At 39.2% G+C, this 25892-nt stretch overlaps 1 protein-coding gene across 1 annotated transcript in view; it reads right to left on the reverse strand.

The window, feature by feature from the left end:
* Window positions 1–619: 619 nt before the first annotated feature.
* The window catches only part of creb3l3b (cAMP responsive element binding protein 3-like 3b), a 46935-nt gene continuing 21662 nt past the window's right edge, over window positions 620–25892 (reverse strand). The window contains exons 6-10 of the mRNA XM_049478826.1: window positions 25469–25575; window positions 22331–22399; window positions 18757–18841; window positions 14969–15065; window positions 620–1756 (exon numbers count right to left, since the gene is read on the reverse strand). Coding sequence (XP_049334783.1) covers window positions 1488–1756; window positions 14969–15065; window positions 18757–18841; window positions 22331–22399; window positions 25469–25575 — 627 coding nt within the window. The 3' untranslated portion in view covers window positions 620–1487. The remainder of the gene's footprint in view (window positions 1757–14968; window positions 15066–18756; window positions 18842–22330; window positions 22400–25468; window positions 25576–25892) is intronic.

Genomic DNA, 25892 nt, shown 5'->3' on the forward strand with positions numbered 1-25892 from the left:
ACTTTACACTCGGCACAATCCAGTCAGACAAGCACCATTCTCCTGGTAACAACCAAACCCCGACTCCACCACCATCAGATTGCCAGCCAAAGAAGGGTGATTCATCACTCTAGAGAAAAGACATCTCCACTGCTCTAGTGTACAATGGCTGTGAGCTTCCCATTACTGCATCTGACACATCTGACTTCACATCATGCTTGGTGAGGTGAGGCTCAGATGAAACTGCTCCACCATGAAAAACCATTCAATTCCATAGTGTCAGATATGGATCACCTCAAAATGAATGTGTGAACAGCATAAAATACTGTAAATATTGGATTTGGTCAGAAAATCTAATTTGAGCCTCTACTATTAGCTGCTGTGTGAACCGAGCCTAAGATTCACAGAATAGAAGTCTAAAATTAAAATGAGACCTCATGCTTTTCTCATTTGGTTTGAAACCATTCCAAAGGTAAACCCTGATGTTGATGTTAAAACCAAAGAAAACCATGCAAGCATTATTTTCACGTTTATTTCTTCAACAGATTAAGGGTCAGCTGAAAAGAGATCTGGATAAGAACCATAATTTAGCAATAGCTGATAGAAACATATGGGCAAGGGATGACCTTGGTAAACCATTGTCAAGCACTATAATACTTTATTCTGCAAAACAAAAGCCTTATGTTAACAATGTCCACAGATGGTGTCAACTTCTCTGGGTTCAGAGGCATCTGAGATGGATCAGCACACCATCTGAGAACCATCCAGACTGTTCTCAGTACTTCTGTGACTTACACTTCTGAGATGGCTTCCAAGAAGAACCTTTTTCTTTTAGGGACATCCATGTGTTTTCAACAAGACAAGGCAAAGGCATGGCTATTGAAGAATAGGGTACGGTACAGGAAAGAAAAGAAAAAATTACACCTGAAACACTTAACTGTTTCACATGTAAAATACCCATTGGTAAATACATTGGTTGGGGAACTATCTAAGCACTGGACAATATTCCTGATGATGCTCTTGTGGTCAACACCCATAATTTATCACAATGCTAGCCAACATGACTGTTTAAATGCAGAGACCCTCGCTGTGTTAAAGGCTTCAACTGCAAAGGCAAACTTAAATATACCATTCACAGCAACCCAGTGAAGAGAAACATAAAGAGGAATGTGCTAACACTGCTATCTTGTCTTTCTTATCTATTCACATCAAAACTAAACAGGCAGTGTCTGTAAAGAGTTTGGTATTGGAATGCTTTAATACAGGCGATCAAAGCAGTTCTTCTGCAAACTCTCTCTTTCTGAGAACGCTCCTGACGCCCACCATAATGTCCTCTCGGGCAGCCGGAACAGTCACAGCCAGGCCATTGTCTGTTTCCAATAGCACATTTATCTTTCTTCTTTTGCAGGCAACACTTCTCAAAAACACTTTGCAAAAACTCTCCTGCATTTTTCCTCCAAACTGCTGTAGACGGACAAACACATCTATCATTCCAACCACTCATTACATCATTTCCTGTCTTTCTGAAGATGCAGTCCCGAGTCAGGTTGGGACATCCAGCCCAGTGTGCCCATGTGCCCAGTGATGGGGTCGCCATGATGATGCTGCTCCTTGTCTCCATAGCTATGGTTGTGAGGTGGGTGGTCCATGTCTGCGTATTCAGGCCTGATGTGTATCTTGCTAATCATGGAGGAGGCCGTCTTCACCCCTCTGTCCAACGTCAGGACTGGCTGCAGGCTATGGACCTCCATTACAGAGCGCAGCGAGCGCGACTGGACTACAGGAAGACAACACATGACAGAACTCTGTTAGTGCAAACCCTGCTAGATCTAAATCTGAATTTATTTTCAGAACTTTAGAAGTGTGTTATGTTCCAATTTGAAATACTATTATTCGATATCTGCTAGAGATGATTCAGTAGCTACTATAAGTAATTTTGAATCTACTATAATGTATTAAGTAGCTATATAAATTATTCTGTATTTACTATAAATGATTTGGTAACTTATGTGCATAGTTCAGTAACTACTATGTGATTACAGTAATTCTGAATCTAGTATAGATCATTCAGCAACTACTATAAATGATTCTGTATCGACTATAAGTGAATTAATTACTACCAAAAAATGATTCAGAAACTACTTTGATTCAGTGAATACCAAAAAAGATTCAGTAACTGCTATAAATGATTCATTGACTACTATAAATGATTCATTGACTACCATAACATTTTTAATAACTACTATGAATGATTCAGTAACTACTAAAAAGGGATTCTGAAACTGTTATAAATGATTCAAAAACTACTACAAATGATTCAATAACATAGATAAATGATTTAGAAACTGTTATAAATGATTCAGTACCTACCAAAAATGATTCAGAAACTACTATAAATGATTCAGAAACTACCAAAAATGATTCAATAACCTAGATGAATAATTCAGAAACTGCTATAAAAATTCAGTAACTAACAAAAATGATTTAGTAACTGCTATAAATGACCCAGTAACTGTAATAAATGATTTAGTAACTGCTATAAATGACCCAGTAACTGTAATAAATGATTTAGTAACTGCTATAAATGACCCAGTAACTGTAATAAATGATTTAGTAACTGCTATAAATGACCCAGTAACTGTAATAAATGATTTAGTAACTGATATAAATGACCCAGTAACTATAATAGATGATTTAGTAACTGATATAAATGACCCAGTAACTATAATAGATAGATTTAGTAACTGCTATACATGATTTAGTAACATGATCCAGTGACTATAGTAAACGATTTAGTAACTGCTATAATTCATTTAGTAACTGCTATAAATGACCCAGTAACTATAATACATGATTTAGTAACTGCTATAAATGATTTAGTAACTGCTATAAATAGTATCCATGTATCCAAATTTGGGTACTATTAATGATTCAATGTCTATTTTCTTTTTAAATGTTCGTTATCTACCACTATACTAAATGAATTAGGAACTGTTCTGAAACTAATTTGTAACTTGTATCATTTAAGAGCTAGAAACTGTAAATTGGCTTTCATTAAGATTTTCAGGTATTTAAAGGGTTAAAAATCTGTCTTATTCAATAAAATAAAAAATAAAAAATATATAAATCCAGATATTTATAAGTAATAGATTTTGATAAAGCAGCTACAAGCAGTTAAAATCTTGTGGTTAAAAGCTGATGATGATGTACATCTGTGTACATCAGCTCATTATTACCTGTAATCTGCTAAATATTCAGTTCAGAGACTCTTAATTAAGTATCTGGAACATCCTGCTCATATTACATATCAAGTCTGTGTTGTCCAGTGAGATCCTGAATGTCCTAATCAAGGGGTTGTGTGATTATTGATATGGGTTTAGCAGCACTGAAATTAGTCGAATTGAACAAGCTTAAGTTTAGGGCTCCCGGAGTTTGGACATACAAATACTGCACTACACTTTTTTTCAGGTGGAAAAAGGAGGACAAAACAGTTTAACATTTTAATAACATTTTAAAGTATTATGGGAGCTGTCTATTCTCACAACCCTTTAAAAAAAAAAAAAATATGACAGAAAGTGGGAGCGTGCATATACATACAAACTTTCACCAGGAGGTACACTGCCCAAAAGTAGATTTTTATTTTACAAAAAAAACGTTTAAATGTCATGGTTAGTTTTGTTCAAATTGCTAGCTAAAAGGTGTTAAATGTAACAAAATGTCAAGTCTGGCACTGAAAAGACTACACTACCCAGAACACACCACTTTGTGACTCTCACCATCATGTGATGCCTTCAGGAAGTTGTTCGCCTGAGTACTAGCACCTGATGAGCTGGGTATAAAAGACTGCTCAGAACTCATTGCTGAGTATTGTTTCGGTTTATCCTGCATTACAATGCGATCCCTTGCTATTTTTTTTTTAGTGTACACTTTTTCATGTACACTGACTCTTGATATACGATTTTTGCCTGCCCTGCTTTTACTGCCCTTCCTGTGTACTGATCTCTGGACTGTTTATTCGACCCTGGTATATGTTTCCCTATATGCTCCAGTTTACCGATTTTGACCCTGCTTTGTCTGACTACTACTTTATTTATCAAAGTTTATATTTTACATCTGCGTTTGTCTGAGCTCTGCCCAATTATGACACAAAATCATGTTCATGATTCACGTTTTGCACAATGTAAAATAATTAATCTGGATTTAAACTTTTATCTCCTTATCATCAAATCAGACTTTTTCAGTCATGACTGAAACCTGGCATTAAAAAATACATTGAAATGCAGTGAAGCACTATTTTTAACTCCTCTCACCCCAGGGTTTCAGAGTGTGAAGACAAGGATACAACTGTGGAATGAGTGAATGCAGACGATCTGCTTCACTTTACATAATAATCTGCATAATCCTGAGACTATGACATCAACTACATCGCTCACAATTCCGAGCTGAAGGCAATTCCTACTCTTACCGCTAATGAGCTTGGCTTGTGGACATGACTGATAACTGGGGAGCAGCAGAGCTTGAGGAATCTTCTATCTACACTGAGAACTGCTGTATTGTGGGAGTTTGACAGTGCAGGCGGTAGTGGGGGGTGAGGGGGGTGGGTAGGTTGTGGTATTGGGAGGAAATGGGATTATGCTTGCAGAGTAAAGTGGATAACAGGCTAATAGTACCTGCTGTGATTTCCTGAGCTTCAGAAGAAAACAAGACATGCCACAGACACAAGCAATCGATATCCTAGTGACTTCAAACCACAGCGGGCCTGGCTTCCCCAGCGCTGTCTACACTCAGCCCAATACAAATACAATAAAAATGTTTATTGTATTGTTTGTAAGTTATTGTAGATTTTAAAATACTTGTTTCCATAATCTTTCTTTAAATGAAATATTTGATCACAAAAATATAGGCTGCTCTACAAGCATCACCACCCTGACCAGGTAGATAGTCCAAGTTAGGCCTGACCAAGCTAATTCTGACAAAGCTGGTGGAATATGATAGTTGACTAAGCTGGCTGACCAAGCTGGTTGACCGTGCTAGTTGCCTAAACTGGTTGACTAAGCGGGTTGACCAAGCTGGTTGCCTAAACTGGTTGACCAAGCTGGTTGACCATGCTAGTCAGCCGTGCTAGTTGACCAAGCTAGTTGACTTAACTGGTTGACCAACCTGGTTGACCATGCCAGTGAACAGTGCTAGTTGCCTAAACTGGTTGACTAAGCGAGTTGACCAAGCTGGTTAACCAACCTGGTTGACCATGCCAGTCAACCATGCTAGTTGAGTCAAACTGGTTGACTAAACTGGTTTACCAAGCTGGTTGACAAACCTGGTTGACCATGCCAGTCAACCGTGCTAGTTGCCAAAACTGGTTGACTAACCGGGTTGACCAAGCTGGTTGCCTAAACTGGTTGACCAAGCTGGTTGACCATGCTAGTCAATCGTGCTAGTTGACCAAGCTGGTTTACTAAGATGGTTAACCAACCTGGTTGACCGTGCCAGTCAATCGTGCTAGTTGACCAAACTGGTTGACAAAGCTGGTTGACAAAGCTGGTTGACAAAGCTGGTTGACAAAGCTGGTTGACAAAGCTGGTTGACAAAGCTGGTTGAATAAACTGGTTGAATAAACTGGTTGACCAAGCTGATTGACTAAGCTGGTTAACCAAGCTGGTTGACCATGCCATTCAACCATTCTAGTTCAGCAAGCTGGTGGACCATGCTAGTTGACCAAGCTGGTTGAGTTTGATGGTTTGGCTGCTCTACAAGCATCATCAACCTGACCAAGGTAGATAACCAGCATGATCAAGCTGGTTGACCTGCATGTATCAAAATACCAGCAAAAATGGTCTGGATTGTTAGCATGATTTTTTACATTACATTACATTTCATTTGGCAGACGCTTTTGTCCAAAGCGACTTACAATAATGAAGTACAAAAGTAATAGGAATTAGATAACCCATTTTTAGATAGGGCTTAAAGGAGGGAAATAAAGGGATAGAGAAGTGAAGGAGGGGAAGAAGGAAAGGGGGTTAGAAGTAGTTAGTGTGTTAGAGGTGTTAGGAGAGTAAGTGCTCTTTGAAGAGCTCTGTCTTCAGGAGTCTCTTAAAGATAGCGAGAGATTCTCCTGATCTGGTAGTGGAAGGTAGTTTGTTCCACCATTGGGGAACTCTGTATGAGAACAGTCTGGATTGCTTTGTGTGAGTGTTTGGCAAAGCGAGGCGACGTTCATTGGAGGAGCGCAGCGGCCGGGAGGTAGCGTAAGCCTTCAGGAGTGAGTGCAGGTAGGAAGGAGCTGTTCTGTCATCACCTTGTAGGCGATTGTAAGAGTTTTGAATTTGATGCGAGCATCAACTGGTAGCCAGTGGAGCTCAATGAGCAGCGGGGTGACATGTGCCCGTTTTGGTTGGTTGAAGATAGTTACATTTACTTAGTAGGTACATTTAATTGACAAGCATATCAATTAAAAATGAAAATGTGAATGCAGTAATATGTGTATAGCCTTGCCATGAGCACACTGGCCAGTGCTTCTCTCACAAGAAAACACTACACAACTTTTACAGGTCCCAAGCCCACCCCTCCCCTGAGGTAACACTTCATAATCAGTTTACACACTGATATAGCAATGTACAAAGATATGCTAAAATTATATAAATTGCTATTTTTATGTATTATCTTTCTCAAAAAATGAGACTGGCCTAATAGCATTCATACATCACAGACCTCATGTTACGTCTGGCCTCATATTGCAGTCTGCGCCAAGGCTAGTTGTAGCTGTAGGCGAAAGTTGCCAGTTGCCTAAGGCTTACGAATTGACAGGCCCATGTAAAGCAAAGCCCTGTCCTTTATATTTTATATGTTTTCGTGTTTAATAGTGTTTTTTTGCTGAGACGTGACCATTCGGCCTAAAATGGGTTTAAAATATAGTTAGAGTTAAACTCAGAATGCAGCACAAAAACAGACGCCAAGGGCACATAAAACCTGAGGCGTGTTGTGGAACAAAAAGTGAGTAAACTGAAAACAGAGTCGTCTCTTATGCTCTGTGAATTTCAATGCATCCAAACTCATTTCTGCTGGATAGATACCATTACTGGCAACAAGAGGACTATTGAAATGCATGAATGACATGTAGCCTGCAGCAAAAACACATATTACAGAGAGAGTTAACGTCTTATTTCCTTTTAAGCCTATGAGACTAAGTATGCAGTTTCAAAGAATTGCTCATCATCTAGGCTGTCCATCAGCCAGCCACCATCACCTTTGTTTGCAGTGGTGTCAGGAATGAGAAACCTAAACTCATCTGGACTGAAACTGTATTGTCTTTAGTGATGAATACAGGTGCTGTTTGGGATTGGGAAGACAGTCGTGTTTCAACCAACATGCTCAGGTGGATCTTACATTGGTGAAATGTGGGCTAGGTTGGTTTCAGTTGGGTTCCAGGTGGCTAAACAACAAACCTGGACTGCTCTGGACTAAAACTAGATCATCTTTAGTAACAAAGTGCATCAATAAAGGGCAGAACGGTGCTTCCCCTATGGCCCTATAAAAAGACTCTGAGAGGCTTATTTTTAGGTAGATCAGTGACTGCTAGACTTGCCTCTACATGCCTCTTGGCATTTTGAAATTTGACAGACTCTAAAAAAGAGCAGATTGGACTGAGACAAGTAGGATTGTCATTTTGAAAAATTGCCCACCATCTAGGCTGTCCATCAGCCAGTCAACTTCGCCTTTGTTTACAGTGGTGCCATGAATGGGAAACCTGGACTGCTTGATCTCGATAATCTTAGTCACAAAGTGTATCAATAAAGGGCATAAAGTGCTTTCACTGAGACCCAATAAAAAGGCTTTGAGAGGCTACTTTTAGCTAGCGTATTGCCTTTGTTTGCTATGGTGTCATGAATAAGAAAACAGAACTGCTCACGTGGGTCTCTCATGGGTGAAATGTGGGCTAGTTGGGTTCCAGGTGGACATGGGTCTAAGTGACTTGTGTCTGTGGCATACAGGACCCCACAGGTCTTGCCAAAAGAGGGCATAAAAAAAGGCCCGATAAGAAAGCACTCAAAGATTACTTTTAGGTAGTGAACCTCCTGGTGAGAGACCAGTGATTGCTAGACATGCCTCTATATGCCTCTAGACATTTTGCTATTTTTTACAGACTTTAAAAGATGGGACACTATTAGACTAAGACGAGCAAGATGATTGTTTAAAAAAATGGCCAACATCTGGGCTGTCCATCAACCAGTCACCATCGCCTTTGTTTGCAGTGGTATCAGGAATGGCATGAATGAAACTGGAATCTGAAGACAGTCATGTTTCAACCAACATGCTCATGTGGGTCTTACATGGGTGAAATGTGGGCTAGGTAGTGGGTTTCAGTTGGGTTTCACATGGGCATGGATCTGTGTTGATTTGTAAATGTATAGCTACAGGAACCTAGTGCTTCCAATTGGGTGCCACTGGTCTTGCCAAAAGAGGGCATAAAAGAAGACCTATAACAAGGCTCTCCTGATGAGGGGTTGTTAACTGCTAGATATTCATGTAGAATGCACTTGTAGACTTTAGGACATTATTAGACAGAGAGATTAGATGATTGCTTCAATTAATTGCCCGCCATCCTGGTCATCCTTCAGCCAGCCACTGCCACCACCACTTGCAGTGGTTTTGTGAAAGAAAAACATGCTAGACTGCTACAGACTGGAACCGTATAGACTTTAATGATGACTACAGGTTCCTTTTGGCATCTGACATCAGTCAGGTTTGTGGGGCTCACATGGGTTGAACATGGGCTATGTGTGTTTTTGTGTTATTGTGATGTTACTGGGAAGAACTGTGCTTCACAATGGGTCACATTATTACAGCCCACTTTAAACTGACGTGGGCTACCTATACAGTCCTCCCATGGGCACGGTGGGTATATAATGCCTCTAAGGGCAGAGACAGAAAAATAAGGCTGAAAAAGTGTGAATTTGAAATGGGTGTTGAAAAAGCAATAGCTGAATAAAAGAACAAACTGAAAAACAAACATAAAGCCAAGGACAGTCACTGAGTGTGGCAAAGTTTTCTGCATAGAACTGAACATAAGCCATCAGGAGTTACTTATGACCCCCTTCTGCCTGATCGTCTAAACAATCTCTACTGACACTAATAATAATCCTCCAGGACAAACTCTGTAAAGAACTTAGTTAACTGGCAGAGCTACCATAGCGCATTGTACAGAAGGGATACAGTGAATATTTTAACAAACTGGGCTTTTGATAAACTTGAAATATTTAATGAAATATGAAAAAAATCTACCAGATTTTCACCACTGGACTTTTATATTTTTGAACCAGAAATCAATGTGAATTTATTAATCTGAATTTTGTACATCAAATTGTATGTTGTTATTTTGTCAACAGCAAATTTCACCACTTCACAAGTTCAAAAGAAAAAAATGGCTTTTTTAACATTTAAATTTATAAATTAAATGGCATTAAATATTTAAACTTCAACAACAGTCACGTACATATAATTAAAAAATACAAAATGCGGATTCAAATACTTACGTCATCATTTAGGGTCAAAGATTACTGAATCATTTATACTGAACTGAACAAATTTATACTATTTCTTTTTTAGATTTTAAGTCAGCATCAACAGCAACAACTACTGGATTCAAGACAAAAAAAAACATTAGCCTAAAGCTGTCAACAGATAGTTGTGTTTCCATTAGCCACAGGATCACAAGGGAAGACAAACATGTACAGTACTTTAACCTGTCATCAACTAACGGTGAGTGCTTAGAAAAACTGTAAGCATCATGGATAAACTGCTTCTACGCTGACCCATTGCAACAAGGCAAGCAAACCAATCAAATGCCTACGGTCCCCTTTGCCTGGGGGCCTGGGCCCACAGACAACAACAGGTTTAAATTCTGAGATTTTCAATGCAGGAAAGTACAAAATCACTGTTATCAGAAGGGGCCCCTTCACTAGTTCCTGATAGTGGCTAGCCAGGGTCGTAATTCCTTCAGCCGGCAAAATATGAAACTTCAGCAATCATGAAGCAAGAAAAGAAAGAAGATTATAATTATAATAAATATAATACTCCAGCTAAGCCATGGCTCGTTGCTGTCTCTGTTAGCATCCCGGCTTTAACCCAGCTATTAGCATCCCAGCTAAAGCTCTCTAGCAAGACTGCCTGCTGTGTTTACTCTGCTGTTTCAACGCCCTCAACATAGTTTTGTATTTGCTATTTCATGATGTTTTATGACATTCTGTACCAAATATTTCCATTTGTTCGATTTCAGTTTCAATATACATATTTTTTATTTCTTTGCATCCTTATTGCACAGCACACTGAATTCACATTTTCCATAGAAAAGGATCTATAGTCCATAAATAGAGTTAATCCCTGTCCGGGAAGCCAGCCCTATAAAACGCCGGATTATTTCAAACCTGCTGTTATAGTGCCAAAGAGGCCTAGGCCTTTAGCACGACAATACTGATAGTCTTTGAGCAGCAGGAGGAATGTAAGTACCTGTGAAAAGCAGCGGGTAAGGGTGTTTACCAATTCACATGTAGAGCAAATCAATCTGTGTGTGATGCTCTCTTTCTCTTTGTGTTCTCTTTGTGGAGCACAGCTCTGCATTTAATAAATAATATCAGCAAAACTGATTTACAAGATAACAATAATAGAAGCTGATCAATTATTAGATTACTGGATGACTGATCACCTGAAATATCCAGTGGAGTGGCGAGTGGATAGGTAGATTGGTTGTAAATGTAGATAGGTAGATGGGTCAAATAAAAAAGTTCCAAAAACATCCAGACAATTTGACAGACTGAACATTCTAAAAACATTATCTCCAATGTTCAGAAACTCCCTGGGTAGGAACAGCACCTTAGTCCGCTTTACCGCTCTCTAGGAATTTCTGATGAGTATATAGTAGGAAGTAAAGGAAGTAAGTGTCCTTGCTGACAGGAACATTCAAACTGTTCCAAATGTCAGACTCTAAATATCTCTTACAACCAAAGATCTGGTGGTGAACTTCCGTAAGGCATCATTATTAATGATCAGAAGTTTCCAGGTCCATTATCTCATCCTCTCTGACAGGGAAGGACAGAGTAAATGGTCTAATTAAAATGTTCAGTGTTTCCAGGCTTTTTTCCTTGGGGGAGCATAAAAAATTTTGGGCCTCAAGGCAGAGGATGTCACAGCGCTAAAGGGCCGTGACAGAAGCCGAGCTCACCTTCTCCAATGTCATGTAGTTTGGGAATCTCAGAGGAACAAGTTGGAGGAAAATGGAAGCTTAGCTCAAGTTCTGCCAGCAGACTTTATAATGCTACATCATCTTAGAGCTTAGATTGGGCCTAAAAAAATCCAACCTGACTCTACTCAAGCCTGTGCACGTTCTGACTGATAAACTGGATCACCAGCATTCAGGACTGACCATTGACCATGTCCAGTGGGGACAGGGATCCCTTCATATTCTCTTAGTCTTTTGATGATATTATGTTCTGTAGATGGTGGGAGATCCAGAGTTTCCAGAGTTTTTCACAGATTAGTGAACTTTTAGAGCTCTTTTTATACCCAGTCATTTGACTTAATTGCAAATTGCTCCTATTGCAGTAGTTTATTTTTTCCATTAAAACCTTTTATTTCCAGCCTTTTGTTTCCTGGTCCCAATTGTTTGAGATTCACTGCTGCCATCAAGTTCTCAATGAGTTGATCTCCCTTTCAACACCTGATATGTGTTTTATGTTATATTCTGAATACAATATGGGTTTATGACATTTGCAAATCTTTGTTTTGCAAATCAGTGCCCTGGTTTCCTGGCACTGTAAGAACTGAATTACAGAGCTTAGTAATTTGAGTGAGAACTTAATGGTAACTACCAGTGTTGGGCATGTTACTTTGAAAAAGTAATTAGTTATAGTTACTAGTTACTTCTCCAAAAAAGTAACTGAGTTACTAACTGAGTTACTCCACTATTAAAGTAACTAGTTACCAGTAAAAGTAACTATTGCGTATTTCTTAGGTTTTTCAGAGGTTAAAGGTCTTATAGCTCTCTGACCCTAAACTCAGTGTAAAGTCTGCAGATGTACAGCAGCATAGCTGGTGAACGCACAGAATTGTAATTCTGACAAGGTACACTTCTCTACGTTCACTAATGTGAGCAGTGATTAAAAAATGTAAAGAAAAAGATCAAAAGGGATCCGTCAAACAGCCATCAATCTGTGCCGCATAACTATGCCCGGCCAGAGCCCAGCTCAGAAACAGCCCGAGAAAAACAGTGAATCCATTAAAAACTTCAACTTCAAAGTGACTTCACAGTAAATCAATCAGATCGTAAAACATTACTCGATAAATAACCCGGTCAGTGCGATCAGATACTGTACGATTTAGGCGACAGCCTGTACACACCCAGCTGGAACATGACCAACCTTCCATGCTAAATAAAATGTGTTTTTTAATTTAGCTATTTATTCTGGTTAGTTTTGGTTTCACACAACAGTTTTCACACAGCAAATTGACAGACTAAACAACTGTACTACATTCTTTTTATCTTCACTTATATGGGCAGAGTCTCCTTATTCTTTACACTGTTTGGATTGTAGTATTCCATCAGTTTGCCCAGTTTTTTTTTTTTAGGTGAATTTTACCTCTCTGTTACAATTTAAGTCCCTCCTTCACCTCGGATTCTTTTGATTTCTGTTTATAAATAAAGGGTTAATCTACAGCTACAGTAGATACAGGAATCAAACTGATGTAATCTGTTTGTACCCATATACTGCTGCTGCTGCAGCTTGAAACATCTGGATGCCAAAGGAAAGTCACTGTTTTTATTTTTTGTTTTTATCTGGTTTGTTTTAAGTCCAAGTACAGCCTGCCTCAGCTTTCAACAGTAAATTAATTAGTCCAGAAGTTTGATCTGGAAAAGTGCATTTACACTGTAGACGAATCAGACCATGGTTCAGTAGATCACAGTGAAACACAGAATCTTCTCACTATATTTACTTTCTTGCTTCCGTGCAAGACAGCTCTGACCAGTCAGAGGAGACAATGGGTTTATTGGTGCATATTTTGGTGCATTTAAATTTGTGCCTGTGTGAAACCAAACCAAACAGAGGGAGACAATGCTCCAAGTAAACAAACTTATTAACTGATCCGGACCATAGAAACCAACTACAGGTGTGAAAACGCCCTTAGTCGGACCAAATTTAGTTTTTTTTGGTCCAGACCATGATTTGCAGCCTCTTTTACACCTGCTAGTCTGGAATAACCAACCATTAGTGAGAGTAAAACATGAATAGCACCTGAAAGATTGGGAGAAGATGAAGAGAAGATGGAGATATTTGCTTTAGTGGTCTTTTCAGCTGACAGTACAATAGTAGTCCATTTGCTGCATGAATAGCAGTGAAATAGAGCTTGATGCCACATGCGTCATTTATTATTAACCCACATATCAGCCAGAATGAATGCCCAGAAGTGGGCCAGATGTGATGTCAGAAGTTTTAAACTAGGTCTACTGTAGTTGTTACTACACTGTAGAGTGTTGGGTCCGTTCTGATAGTGTTGGCTGACAGGACGAAGAGACTGAATGCACAGTTCAATCCATAGATCACTCCCATTCATTTCTACACACACCCAAGCCATAGAGCCACCAACCTTCTTATATTCCATCTGGACCTGCACTCATCTGTTTGACATTTTCTAATCCCTTGTTTCTCGCACCCTAGCTGCACAATCAATGCACTGTTCTAGTTATAACTTTAAATATATTAATGATTAAAGATTTTTTCATATTATCTTACTTGTACGCTGTCACGATTTTATGAAAGTGTTACACCACTTGAGGCTAGAGACCTAGATTTGTTTGCAGCAGTCAGTAAAAAAAGTGTCATTGTTGACAACTCTGAGGACTTTGTGGGTGTTTTCGCTCCAGGTTTATCAGATTGTGAGAGGCGTAAGAGGAACAGGCCTAAGGGTCTAAGAACAGGTAAGTAATTGTTAAGGTTGGAGTAAAGAACTCCAGCCTAGGGTGGAATCTTAACTTTCAATGGGAATGAATGAAAAAAAGATTTTTGACCATTTTGGAAAGTTTCTACTGTCATCTTAATTACATTTTACCTTAATGATTCAAACCAACCCAACCCAATGTTTTGTTGGTCTTTCCAATAATGAAAAAACATGAATTTACATGACTCAAGCAACATTCTGATTTTTACTTTACAATCAGCCAATGATCTCACAGAATATGATTCTAAATATTGTTTAAAACTTCAGTTTCAGTGCTATTCTGAAAGCTTTTGGTCTCTATCTCGCCAGTGCTTTGTTAAATAGTGCTCGCTTATTCACGCTACCAGGGTCTGTTTTCACTTATGCGCAAACCTAAAAATCTGAGAATACTTCAGTTACACTCTTAAGTATTCATACACTGAGAAATACCATTACTAATCTAACATTCATGATTTCTTGATAAGATTTTAAAGATTTTTTAAATATAAGAAAGTTGAGCACTCATTCATATTCATACTTACTCATCCACAGCCATCATTTTATGAACAGGTTTGAGTGTCAAAGAGAAAAAAAAAAAAGTTTTTTTTTAGTGTGTGTGAAGATTATGTGCCATTAAGAAGGTTTGCGTATTTATTTGTGTGGTCCTTACAGGGAAGTGGACCTAAACCATACCAAAAATGAACCATAAGCCAAGAACTACATAACCACAGAACCACAGTAGTTTTAATACACATAAATTATTATCATTATTTTTTAAACAGATTTTCATGGCCATTTAAAAAAACAAGCTGGAACTAATCTTAATTTAATACTTTTCCATGTTCATTTTATTCTTGGTTATTTTATGTTATGTGGATATATCACTGTCAAATACAATTTTTATAACTGCAAGAAAATATGCTATAATATGCCGAAATGTACCATTAAAAGAAAGAAAGCAAGCAAAAAGCATTGAATATTTCTGATCATATTTGAGGGCCTCTAAGCTGAGTAAGACACTGACCTCTAGCTGTGGTGAAGTCCCCTGACTGCCCAGCTCTGCTAAGGGACACCGGCTGTAGACTGGGGAACAGGATAAGAGAGAATGATATGATCAGCACCTGAAAGAGAGAGAAAGAGAAAGAGAGAAAGAGAGAGAGAGATTTATTTTTCAGCACAGGTCTTTTCAGCACAATACACACAGAATAAACATCATTTTGCTGCATGAATAGCAGTGAAATACAGCTTATATAAGCTAATACACAAGAACCTGAAGAAGCCACGTGTGTCATTTACTATTAACCCACAAAGTAACAGTTGCTATGTGGGTTAATAGTATGTGTATAATAGTAAATAATAGATGTGGTTGCTGGAGGTCTAGAACTTGATCTAGTTTTTAAAACTAGGTGCTGGGTCAGTTCTGACAATGCTCTCTATGAGGTGGATTTTGAGATGCTGCCTCATATCTGTGAGCTTGCAATTATGCAATTAATAATTATGTGGCCAGATGGGATGCCAGAGAACGGTAAAGGTTTCTACACATTTTGCAGGATCTACAGGCCAAGCTGCACCATTTGTAGACAAATGTATCCCAGGATACCAAACAGAACCTGTATGTCTCGATGCCCACCTGTTGTATCCACATTTAGAGATCTATTGTACACCCTGCGCAAGGTCCCTAATGATGCTCTTTGCTATCTTACACCCTTCACGCCTTGTGGCTGCGCCATTAAAATAGCATAGAAGTTTTCAGTGGAATAAAGCGACTCTGATGGGCATGGTGGTCTGGAAGTGAGGTGTGTTTAGGTACATTTCTGGTGTGTTTTTATTTTGGCGGCGGAAAACACAGGTGTGCCACTGACTGAAATGAACCCAGACAACAGTCAATCGTTAAGAGTCCATTCCTATAGGTGAGCCACACAATAAACAGAAAAAACACAGAATAAACTCAACAATAAACAGAGTAAAGAAAAAAATAACATCGCTCTTCCCTTTAATGAGCTGCTTAAATTAGCTGCGTACTTTCAAGTCAGTATCCTTTACTAAGATACACAAATGCTGGGCTGTTAAGATACTAATGTGCCAAAGTCAGAGCGCACCTGAAAGCTCTGAAAGGGAATGATAAGAGACACACTGATTTGTTTATTTCATGTTACATCCAAAACACACCAATGATTTGAGCCACACAAGCTGTATTGTTTGCACCCTCATGATACCAAAGACACGCCCCAAATCAAGTTGCGCAAACCGCAATTGACCAGTAAGCTATAGATCACTAAAATAGGGCCCATAATGTTTCATTTATTACAAACCTCTGTCTTGGTGCATTTTTTTGATAATTAATGTTCTTTATATGTATAAAGAATTGCATAGTCATTTCATTAGCAGATGTAACTCAAATATTCAAGATACAAAATATTCATGAGTTCTGCATCTGGCCCACAAAACAGCACCTGGCCCACTTCTAGGCCATCATCATCATCATCAAGTGATATGTGGGCCACTAGTAACTGGCAGATGTGGGCCAGTTTCAGGCCACATTAATGCTGCTATCAGAGACTAGACTTAATTCAGACTTCAGGAAGTTCTTCTACTCGTGTTTATAATTACGCAGACTGTACTTTTGTCCGTTCTTACAGAAAACTGTATGCTACTCCCTATCAGACACCCCAGACACAAGCCTTCTTCCTGCATAAGCAATTTCCTTTATAGACTGAACATGTGGTTCAGGGGAACTAAGGATCCCACACACTTCAGTGCAATTGCACGTCAGTGCATTCTGCCTGAAAGTTCTCGAGAACATCAAGGTAGGTCATTCTGTTCTTACTTCTGTTCTAGTCTGTGTTCGTTTGATTTGCAATCGTTCACTCCAAACCACTTATAAATTATTCATTTATCAAAACAAGCCGCTTGCATACAAGGCGATAATGAGAGCTTCACTCTTGAACTCATTAATAAAGTTTGCATCTCCATCTAGGGCATGACGCCTCCATGGAGCATGAAAGCTTCAACACATTTAGAACTGCAATGCAGTGTCTGGTAAGTTGCAGGGAAAGTTCAGGGGAAATTAAATTCACACTGTATTTCACATTAACCCAAATGTTGTTCAAACAGCCTGGAGATGTTGGGTTTCCAACTAGACATTTTGACTAATTTTGGAATAGAATTTGGCCGGCTAAAGTGGCTAATATGGCTAGTTTTCACCGTTTTATAGATAACTGTAGTAGGAACTATCAGCTAGTTTCTAAGCTTTAGAAGTTCCCTGACTCTGAACCTTTATTAACATTTATTGAACCCATTGGGCCCATTGAAAGACCTACAAAAAAACCTAATCAATGCCTTAAAGACAATGGAAAGCTCTACGGAGATAGTCAAGCATGTTTAGGGTGTTCAGTGGAACTGTAGAGGTCCTGATACAGATCATCATTTTCAGACCCCATTGAGAATCTTTGGGATGTGCTGGAGAAGGCTTTGTGCAGCAGTCAGACTCTACAATCATCAATGCTGCAAGATCTTGGTGAAAAATGAATGAAGGTATTCAATTAATTAACATTGGAAGATCTGAAAACAAAACAAAGCAATGCCTAGAAGACAGTGGAAGGCTCTGAGAAGATAGCCAAGCATGTGTATGAGGTTCAGGGGAACTGTGGAGGTCCTGATAGAGATAGAGAAGAAAAAGAAAAGCCTGTAATAGCCTTGTATGTAATATGTGTACAACAAGCCTCTAGTCACACTCATGCTAAACAAAAGGCCAATTGAAGGCCAGACTGTTTTTTCATTGAGCAGCTTTGTAAGAGTAAGTACATAGAAGTAAAACAGTAAGTACTCAACTTATATTTTTCGACTGGACTCTAGAACAGTGGAAACCTGTTCTCTACCTGGGAGACTAATGGACAAGTCGGAGTTTGACAAATGCCAATAGAACGTTACCAGCCACACTGTATTGTACTAACTGTAAAGTTTGGTAGAGGAGGGATGAATGTATCGAGCTACACATGCAGAATAATATGTAATCTGTGTGGAACGCAACATGCCAGACATCTTGGAATGGAGTTGTGAAGGTTTCAATGGTGTCCTGCAAATAATTGCAATTATCCAATCAGAGATTGGTCTGGCGATGTAGCTGGCCATGGCATAGAATCGCTGTTGTCTTCAAGGCGAACTCTTGACATGGCAGCATTGTGTGGACAGGCATTGTCCTATTGCATTCAGAAAAGATAAGGCCACTGGTTGCAGGACTTCATTTATGTAATGCTGGGCTGTAAAAGTGACGGTAAAATAATGACCAAAGGTGATTTGGACAATGACTCCACCAAGACTAAATGGGATTTGTCACTAAAGATGACTCACTGTTATACTAAATCTCTCCATGACAATCTGGCACAACTACCCAGCAAGTTTCATTCCTGCCAGTTTGTTTGTTCCTTTGTTGGTGCAACTATTGTGTTACTGTTAATGTATTCATGTTTGCTTGTACTTGCTCTAACTGTATGTAGCATTTAAGAACACAACATTATTCCCAGATGTTCCAATGACCCAGTTTTCATTACTTTCCCCTAATATTCCAGTTCTGAAGAATACTATGGTGCAAACTCCCAAAATAACCCCTACCTGATCTGCCATTTGCCATATTATGCGGTGCAGTGGGGGTTTCTTAACATTGTGTTTTACAAAAAGTCACGAGAGTCTGGAAAGCTTTATCTGTGACGTCAGTGACATTTGTTATCTGGGTAAGATACGGCCTTGTCAAATAACGTGATGAGAAAAGGCTTGTCTTCCTGCCAAGGCATGCTTTTCCCATTGTCAGCTCACCAGGATGCAAGTGCCAGTGTGAGCGGGTTTGCAGGAACCATTCATGACCAGAGCCTGGAGCCTCCGCAGCTGCTCCATTAGAGACCTGAGACAGAGACAGAGAGAGACAGAGAGAGAGACTATTAGACTGTGACGTCAGATTGACGTCAGAGAAATATAAAAGAATAATTTAAATTTTTAGACCGTAAGTTTTATCTTTAACTTATATTTTATTCAGGTTACAGAGGAGAATGTCATTTTTGACATTTTAAATGCGATATAAAGTTACATACTTTAACATATGACATATTTTTTGCCCAATGTTGGGTAAATTGTCTTTGTCCTTGAAACAGTAACTATGAAAGAATAGATTTGTGGGCATAAGTATGTATGCAAGGCTACAAGCATCTTAAACTGGTCAAACTGTCCAACATAGGGCAATAATATGGTTTAGCTTGTCAACCTACAGTAGCTTTTAACTTGAAGGTTGTCTATTACCATATCATTGACCTGCATTACCAGTTAGACTAAACTGATTGACCAGTATGGTCAATTTATTGACCAACTTGGCTAAACTGATCATGCTGCTAGCCCATCAACCATTAAACTGAAATAATGGTTGCTACCAGCAAAAACTGATCTTCTAAATGTTTCTAAATTGGTAAATTAGATTAGCTCTTGGCCAACACATGAGTATGGCTTTGTTTAATTGGTCTAGCAGCATGGTCAACCATGACAAATATGGTGGACCAGCAAAACCAGCTTGAACAATTGATCTCACTGATAAAGCTGGTCTAACATCATGACTAGACTAGTTAACCAGCATGATAAAACTGATCTGCCAGCATGAGGCTAATTGACCAGCAATAACTGATAATAAAGGTACTATCTGTCCAGCATGACAAAGCTTGTCTTCTTATCTAGTCTAGTTGGTCTACCAGCATGAAAAAACCTGACCAAGCTAGTAACTAAATAGCATGACGAACTAAACTACTAACATAGTGAAGGTCTACCTGCATGATAAAATCCTTTAATTTTCCCCAGAATCTTATTTATGAATTGTACCAGTCAGGAATTAAGGAGCAGTAAAGCCCTTCCACTGAAGTACAGCAACTGTAAGGGTGAGTTTTGAGTGAAGTTAATTCAGCACTAAGGCTGGGTGCAGCAGCATTAGCACTAGCCACTAACTGCAGCACTACCTCTTTTGCTATTCAGCGGCCAGTATATTAGACTGAAGTCTGTGTGTTTGCTGGTTAAAACAAGCTACATGGCATGAACCGATAGCTGATAGTACACTGGGTTACCGGCAGTGTTGGGCACGTTACTTTGAAAAAATAATTAGTTATAGTTACTCGTTACTTCTCCAAAAAAGTAACTGAGTTACTAACGGAGTTACTCCACTATAAAAGTAATTAGTTACCAGTAAAAGTAACTTTCGCGTTACTTTTTATTATTCGCCCGTCAAAAAAAAGGAAATCAATTATGCATTTACTATTATTATTAGAAAAATAACAAACGAAAATAAACCCAAAATGTTGACAAAAATATAATCTAACGAATTTCAAAAAAATAAAACGAAATTCTGCACACAACCAAAGAAAATTACTAAAGCTTGTAATACTGAAAAAAGCAGAAAAACGCGTCTGGGGATGAAATTTAACAAACCAAGCCACACTCAAAAGAAATATGTATATATAAAACAAAATAATAGACAAAAACAACAATTTAATGCCCGTTAAAATGGTATTAATATAACAGCTTCACCAAAAGAGAATAGAGCTTAGATCGTGCCCAAAAAAACGACCCGACCCAGCCGGAGCCCGTGCACGTTCTGCCCAAGCCCTACCAAACCCGAACCATAAACTGTCATTATGAGCCCGACCCGATCCGCCCCATAAACTGTCTGTTTTCAGGCTGATTGAATGAGCGAAATATAATCAGAATTATGTTAATTTACACTGTAACATAGAAGCATAGAACTATTATTTAATTTAAATGATTTTTAAGAACAGCTACACACAATGCTGCAAGTCAAACGCGGAGGCGTTCACGTGCGCCCAGAGCTACGTGATTACATTTTTCATTTTTATTATAGTTTAATTTTATTTTGTTTTTATTTTTTCTGTTCAGTAAGTTTTTAGGGTGGGCTTGCTAGCGCGAGCGCTTTACACAAGAACTAACGGACCACGAGGTGCCGCGCGCTCGGCACAACAACTCCCGCTGTACAACTCCGCTGTACAACAGCGCTTATAAATAAATTAAACACAATAATGAGGGTATTCTATCAGTAATTTCAGTTCGTTTTAGTTAGTTTTATAAACACAAAATACAGTTCCAGATAGTTATGTTTTTTCCTTTTAATTACCGTTTTTATTAGATTCAGTTAACACAAATGTTTTTCACTTTCAGTTTTCGCTATTTCGTTCGCTTTAGTGAACAATAATAATTGGTTACTTATCACACCAGAGCTTTATATAAAATAAAAATAGGAGCCTGATTTCGGGTCGGTCCTCGGGTCAGGTGGGATTCGGGCAGAGAATCTAAGCTCTAAAAGAGAAAGCAGCAGCACCACAAAAACCGGAGCAGCTAAAAAGAGTTTAACGTCCTTAATTCGGAACTTGGGTTGTCCACGGCAATCACTGAATTAATTAGAGCACACAAATCGTCACAATTGTGCCTCACTTCACCACGCCAAACCACAGGCACAGCGGCCAGAAGCTCAAGTTCACCGGACAGAGGAGGGGTTAACCAGGGCAAAGCCAGTAAAAAAAAAGCGGCTAAAGTAACGTGCAGTAACGGGGTGTCGGAAATGGTAACGGCGTTATAGTTACAGTCAGAGTAATTAGTTAGATTACTCGTTACTGAAAAAAGTAGTTTTAACGCCGTTACTCCCAACACTGGTTACCGGAACACTCAGTCTAGGTTGCTGAGGTTAGCGGCTAATTATTGCTAATGCTGCTGCACCCAGCCTTAGTGCTGGAGAAACTTCACTGAAAACTCACCCTTAGTAAAAATACTGGAAATCTAAGCTTACTGTAAATAAAAAGAATTGCTTTTATCACCCAAATTAATGGTTTTTAGGAGAGAAATCTGTGTAGATTAACATAAAGCTCTTATTTGAATTGGAAAGAAAATGTTTTTAATAAGAATTACAATTTTGTTTGTTTGCTTCCCCAGATTCCCCATTAGAAAAGAAACATGGCGATACCCTTTTTCACTTCGATTTAGGCATCCTTACTAGTTTTGCTTAATTCGCCTTATAATCTGGTGTGCTTTATGTATAAAAATAGACCAAAAAATAGATGTTCATTGATAGTGTGCCTCATAATCTGGTGCACCTTATAGTATGAAAAATGTTATATGTCTTTTTAGCTGGTCAAGACTTATGCTAGTCCACCACCTTAACCACCTTGACCACCATACCCCAGCTTAGCCCATCTGAAAGCTGCTACCAGCAAAAAATGTCCATCTTGTGTTTTTTTTTAGGACAATGGTGAAAGGTAATGGTGTTATGATGTTTTGAGTTAATTAGAGAACAGTGTAGACTGTAGTGTAGACTGTAGTGTAGATTAGTGTTGAGGGTGACGGGTCTTACGTGTTGTTTCTCTCCAGCTGGACCACTTTCTTCTGAAGCTCCAGATTCTGCGCATTGCAGGCAGCCATTCTGAATAACACATAACATCAGCTATTAATAAATCACACTATTATTATATTACACACGCACACACACTCACGCAACACACCAATCATAGCCAGAACATTCTGAACATCTCTACTTATCCATATGCCCCCTTTCATTTTACTCGCTGTCAGAGCAATCAAGCACAACCCTCACAACCCTCTCAAACACCCCCCCCCCCACCACCACCACCACCAGACTCCTCCGCCTGAGAGAACAGGAATTATACCTTGAATGTGCATCACACACGTGTCAGAGCAGCAGCGCGACGGCGGCAGATAGCAGCGAGAGTTAATTACGGTTTTATGTGCACCCCGATAAACCCATTCTCTTATCCACGAAGCTCAGCATCATGAGCGCCCGGTTCAAATAACTTAAATAACTCAAATCACAAACACTGCTTTATCGCACCGCCAAAGTTTCTGATGCTTGAATTTTTTTTGAGGCTTTTAACTTCTCGTTTTGCATGCAGAGAGTGGGACGGGGTGAGAGAAAATGAGAGAGAGGCAGAGGGAGATAAAAAGAAAGATAGGAAAGGAGAAAGAGGGTAGACATGAAGGAGAGACAGAGGATCAGAAAATGCATTTTTTCAAAGAGAAACGCCAACAGATGCATGCAGAGCAGCGTCACTCTGCCTTCCACTGATCATTCCTGTCCAAAAAGAGCTTCAAATATTTGGCTCTATCCTAAATCAGTGACGACTGCATGAAACCCATTGAAGGAGTCCTTTCTAACTAACCCTCTGACCCCTAAAGGCCCATTTATGCCTCTAATCGACACCATAGCCTGATGCACACCTCCCCAGAAGGCAAGGAATATATTTAGAGTTTGGCCATATGTTTGCATAGACAAATAACTGCGTCATGAACTGTTTATATATTTATTATGTGCTACATGTGTTACTGGAGGGTTCCAGTGTAGCAAGGAAGCATTATACAGATTAGTTTGAGTAGTTGTTCCTCAAAACTTTGTCTTTCTGCACTGAGGATGCACACAACCAGTGTTCTAAACAGATGCTGCAAGTGCAACCATCAGATGTACGTGAACATGTGAACATGTGGCTAACAGCTAGTATCTCTGCTCAAACTTAACCATGCATTGCAGCGAAACAGACCACAGCAACTGTGATTGGTCAGCCAAGCCGTAGACACTGTAAACCAAAGTAAACTAAATTGTCAAACCAAGCAAATTAGACTATTTAGAAAACTGGGACAACCACACCACACCAATGTTGTAGGGAGGAGAGAGTTTGTGATCTCTGTGAGAGTGGTATGGTCAAAGAACATGACACTGCTGGTCAGCATGCAATTCTGTTAGTGCCAGCACTATTGGTGGACAGCTGCATGAAGCCAAGAATACATTTTACACCAGACAAATTTTAGCCTTTACACTAGGCGTGGCACGAGATCTCGCAAGATGGTCTCGCAGGGCAAAAAAACACTTAAGTGTGGAGGGATCTGGCAACCCGATAGCGATAGAGTATGGTGGCTGAGCAGTGAGAGCAGCTCTCAGCAGAAGAGGAAAATTCGAGCATTTGCATAGAAGATGCTTCTGCTACTTTTAAGTTGTGTGTCTGGCTGCATTTTGGCTCCAGTGGAAACAACAAATGGTAACAGAGTGACCAACAAGACACAAACCATATGTAAATACTGTAAGTAAATCCTACACGTGACTGTTTCATAGGCAGCTGTACTAATCCCTTAGCTCTGTACTGTATTTAAAAACATGTTCTGTCTCTGTTTGCCCTTTAAGCATAGTCTTAATATGACTGGTTATGGTTTTGCATAGTTTAATTACAAGAGATTTAGGAGAAAAAAACACAAACCCTAGGCTTAATATGACTGGTTGTGGTTTGCACTTATTGTTTGCACTATATAATTTATTTTTATGTTTTATTCTTATTTTTATTTCTTATAGAATCAATGTGTGAGAGAAACCAGTCTGCTAAGTTTGCGTTACATGATTTTGTCAAATAAAACTCTAGTTTTCATTTTTCATTTTTGACGTTTTCTTTAAAATTTTATTTTTAAATCTCGTCTCGTCCTCGTGAACCAAATATCATATTGTGTCTCATCTCATGATATTAGTGTCTCGTCACACCCCTACTTTACACCTTTTCAATGTTGTCAAAAACCACCTAAGTGTCATGCCAGACTATCATGGAGTGACTCAGAATGGCTGCAGTTCATCTACAGCTAGAGGTTCATCTTTTGTCTTGGTGAAGACGACCAATGAATCAATGCATGGAGATCAAAAGTTTGTTGTCATGAGCCACACGTCCAGAAGGCATAGCGCCATGGTGTGAGGTTTAACTTTATGTGATTCCAGTTCACCTTCCAGTTCAACATCCCAACATTACATCAGTGAGGACAACCAACCAGTGGCCCAATCTTTCTTAATCACACTCATCGTTGTGCTATTTCAACAGGACCATGCTCGTCCACATACCGCTGCCATCTCAAGAACTTGCTTTGAACATCCAAATAATGTGCCGTGGCCAGACGTATTGTATTGGCCAGGTCTTTCTCAGATTGGAAATGTGTGAGATGATATTAGATGCACTCAAATCAAAACTTCTCACCTAACGCAAAACATATATTACACATATATTACACACTACTGCTGTATCTAATAGCTGTAGCTAAATAAGAGACACTGTAGATTAGTTTTATTTCCTCTGTGTGAGAAGAAAATCAAACCAGAGGGAAAATTGGCCAAGTTTACCAACTCATTAACTAATTCTGAGATGAGCAAAGAGAAAGATGGAGGAAGGTAAGCTTGTATCTCACTTCTAAGCCATAAACATACTCTTTTTTCTTCTTTCTGCTTTTCTTTTCATATCTCTACAAAGCGCCCGGTTCAAATAACTCCAATAACCACCACTGCTTTACTCAACAGCCAACCAAGTTTCCAATGCTCAAATTTTTCCAGGCTTTTAACTTTTTTTCTTTTGCATGCAGAGAGTGGGATGAGGTGAAAGAAAGAGAGAGAGAGAGCAAGGAGAAATATGGTGAAAGGTAAAGTAGAGAGAGAATGAAGTGAGAAAGCTCATACCTCACTTCTAGGCCATCAACATACTCTTTCTTCTTCTTTCTGCTCTCCTGTGCCGACTGCTTGTTTCGAATCTTTCTGCGAATCTTCTTCAAGACCTTTTCCTCATACTAAGAAAGATACGGGAACAAACAAACACAGTTATTACAGCAATTAAAGCAGAATCAGCAACTGCAGGGCTATTTTTCCGTTGTTGTACCAAAACATGTCCTACTTTAGCGATGCTGCTTCCAAACAATACAAAAGCCTCAGATAAAAGGAAACACAGCGGCCTGCCAGAATCTGCACCAACAATAGAGAACAAGTGCCAGCTCCTGAACCGAAGATAAGAGTGTAGGAGCGCACACAGCAGATCTGCTGCTGCTGAAATACAGCACGGTGTGAATTCCAACTTCTCAAACTTCCTTCAAAGTTTCTGTTTGTCCTT

Source organism: Astyanax mexicanus, chromosome 4 (assembly GCF_023375975.1).
Source record: "Astyanax mexicanus isolate ESR-SI-001 chromosome 4, AstMex3_surface, whole genome shotgun sequence".
In the NCBI taxonomy this organism is placed as follows: domain Eukaryota; kingdom Metazoa; phylum Chordata; class Actinopteri; order Characiformes; family Acestrorhamphidae; genus Astyanax; species Astyanax mexicanus.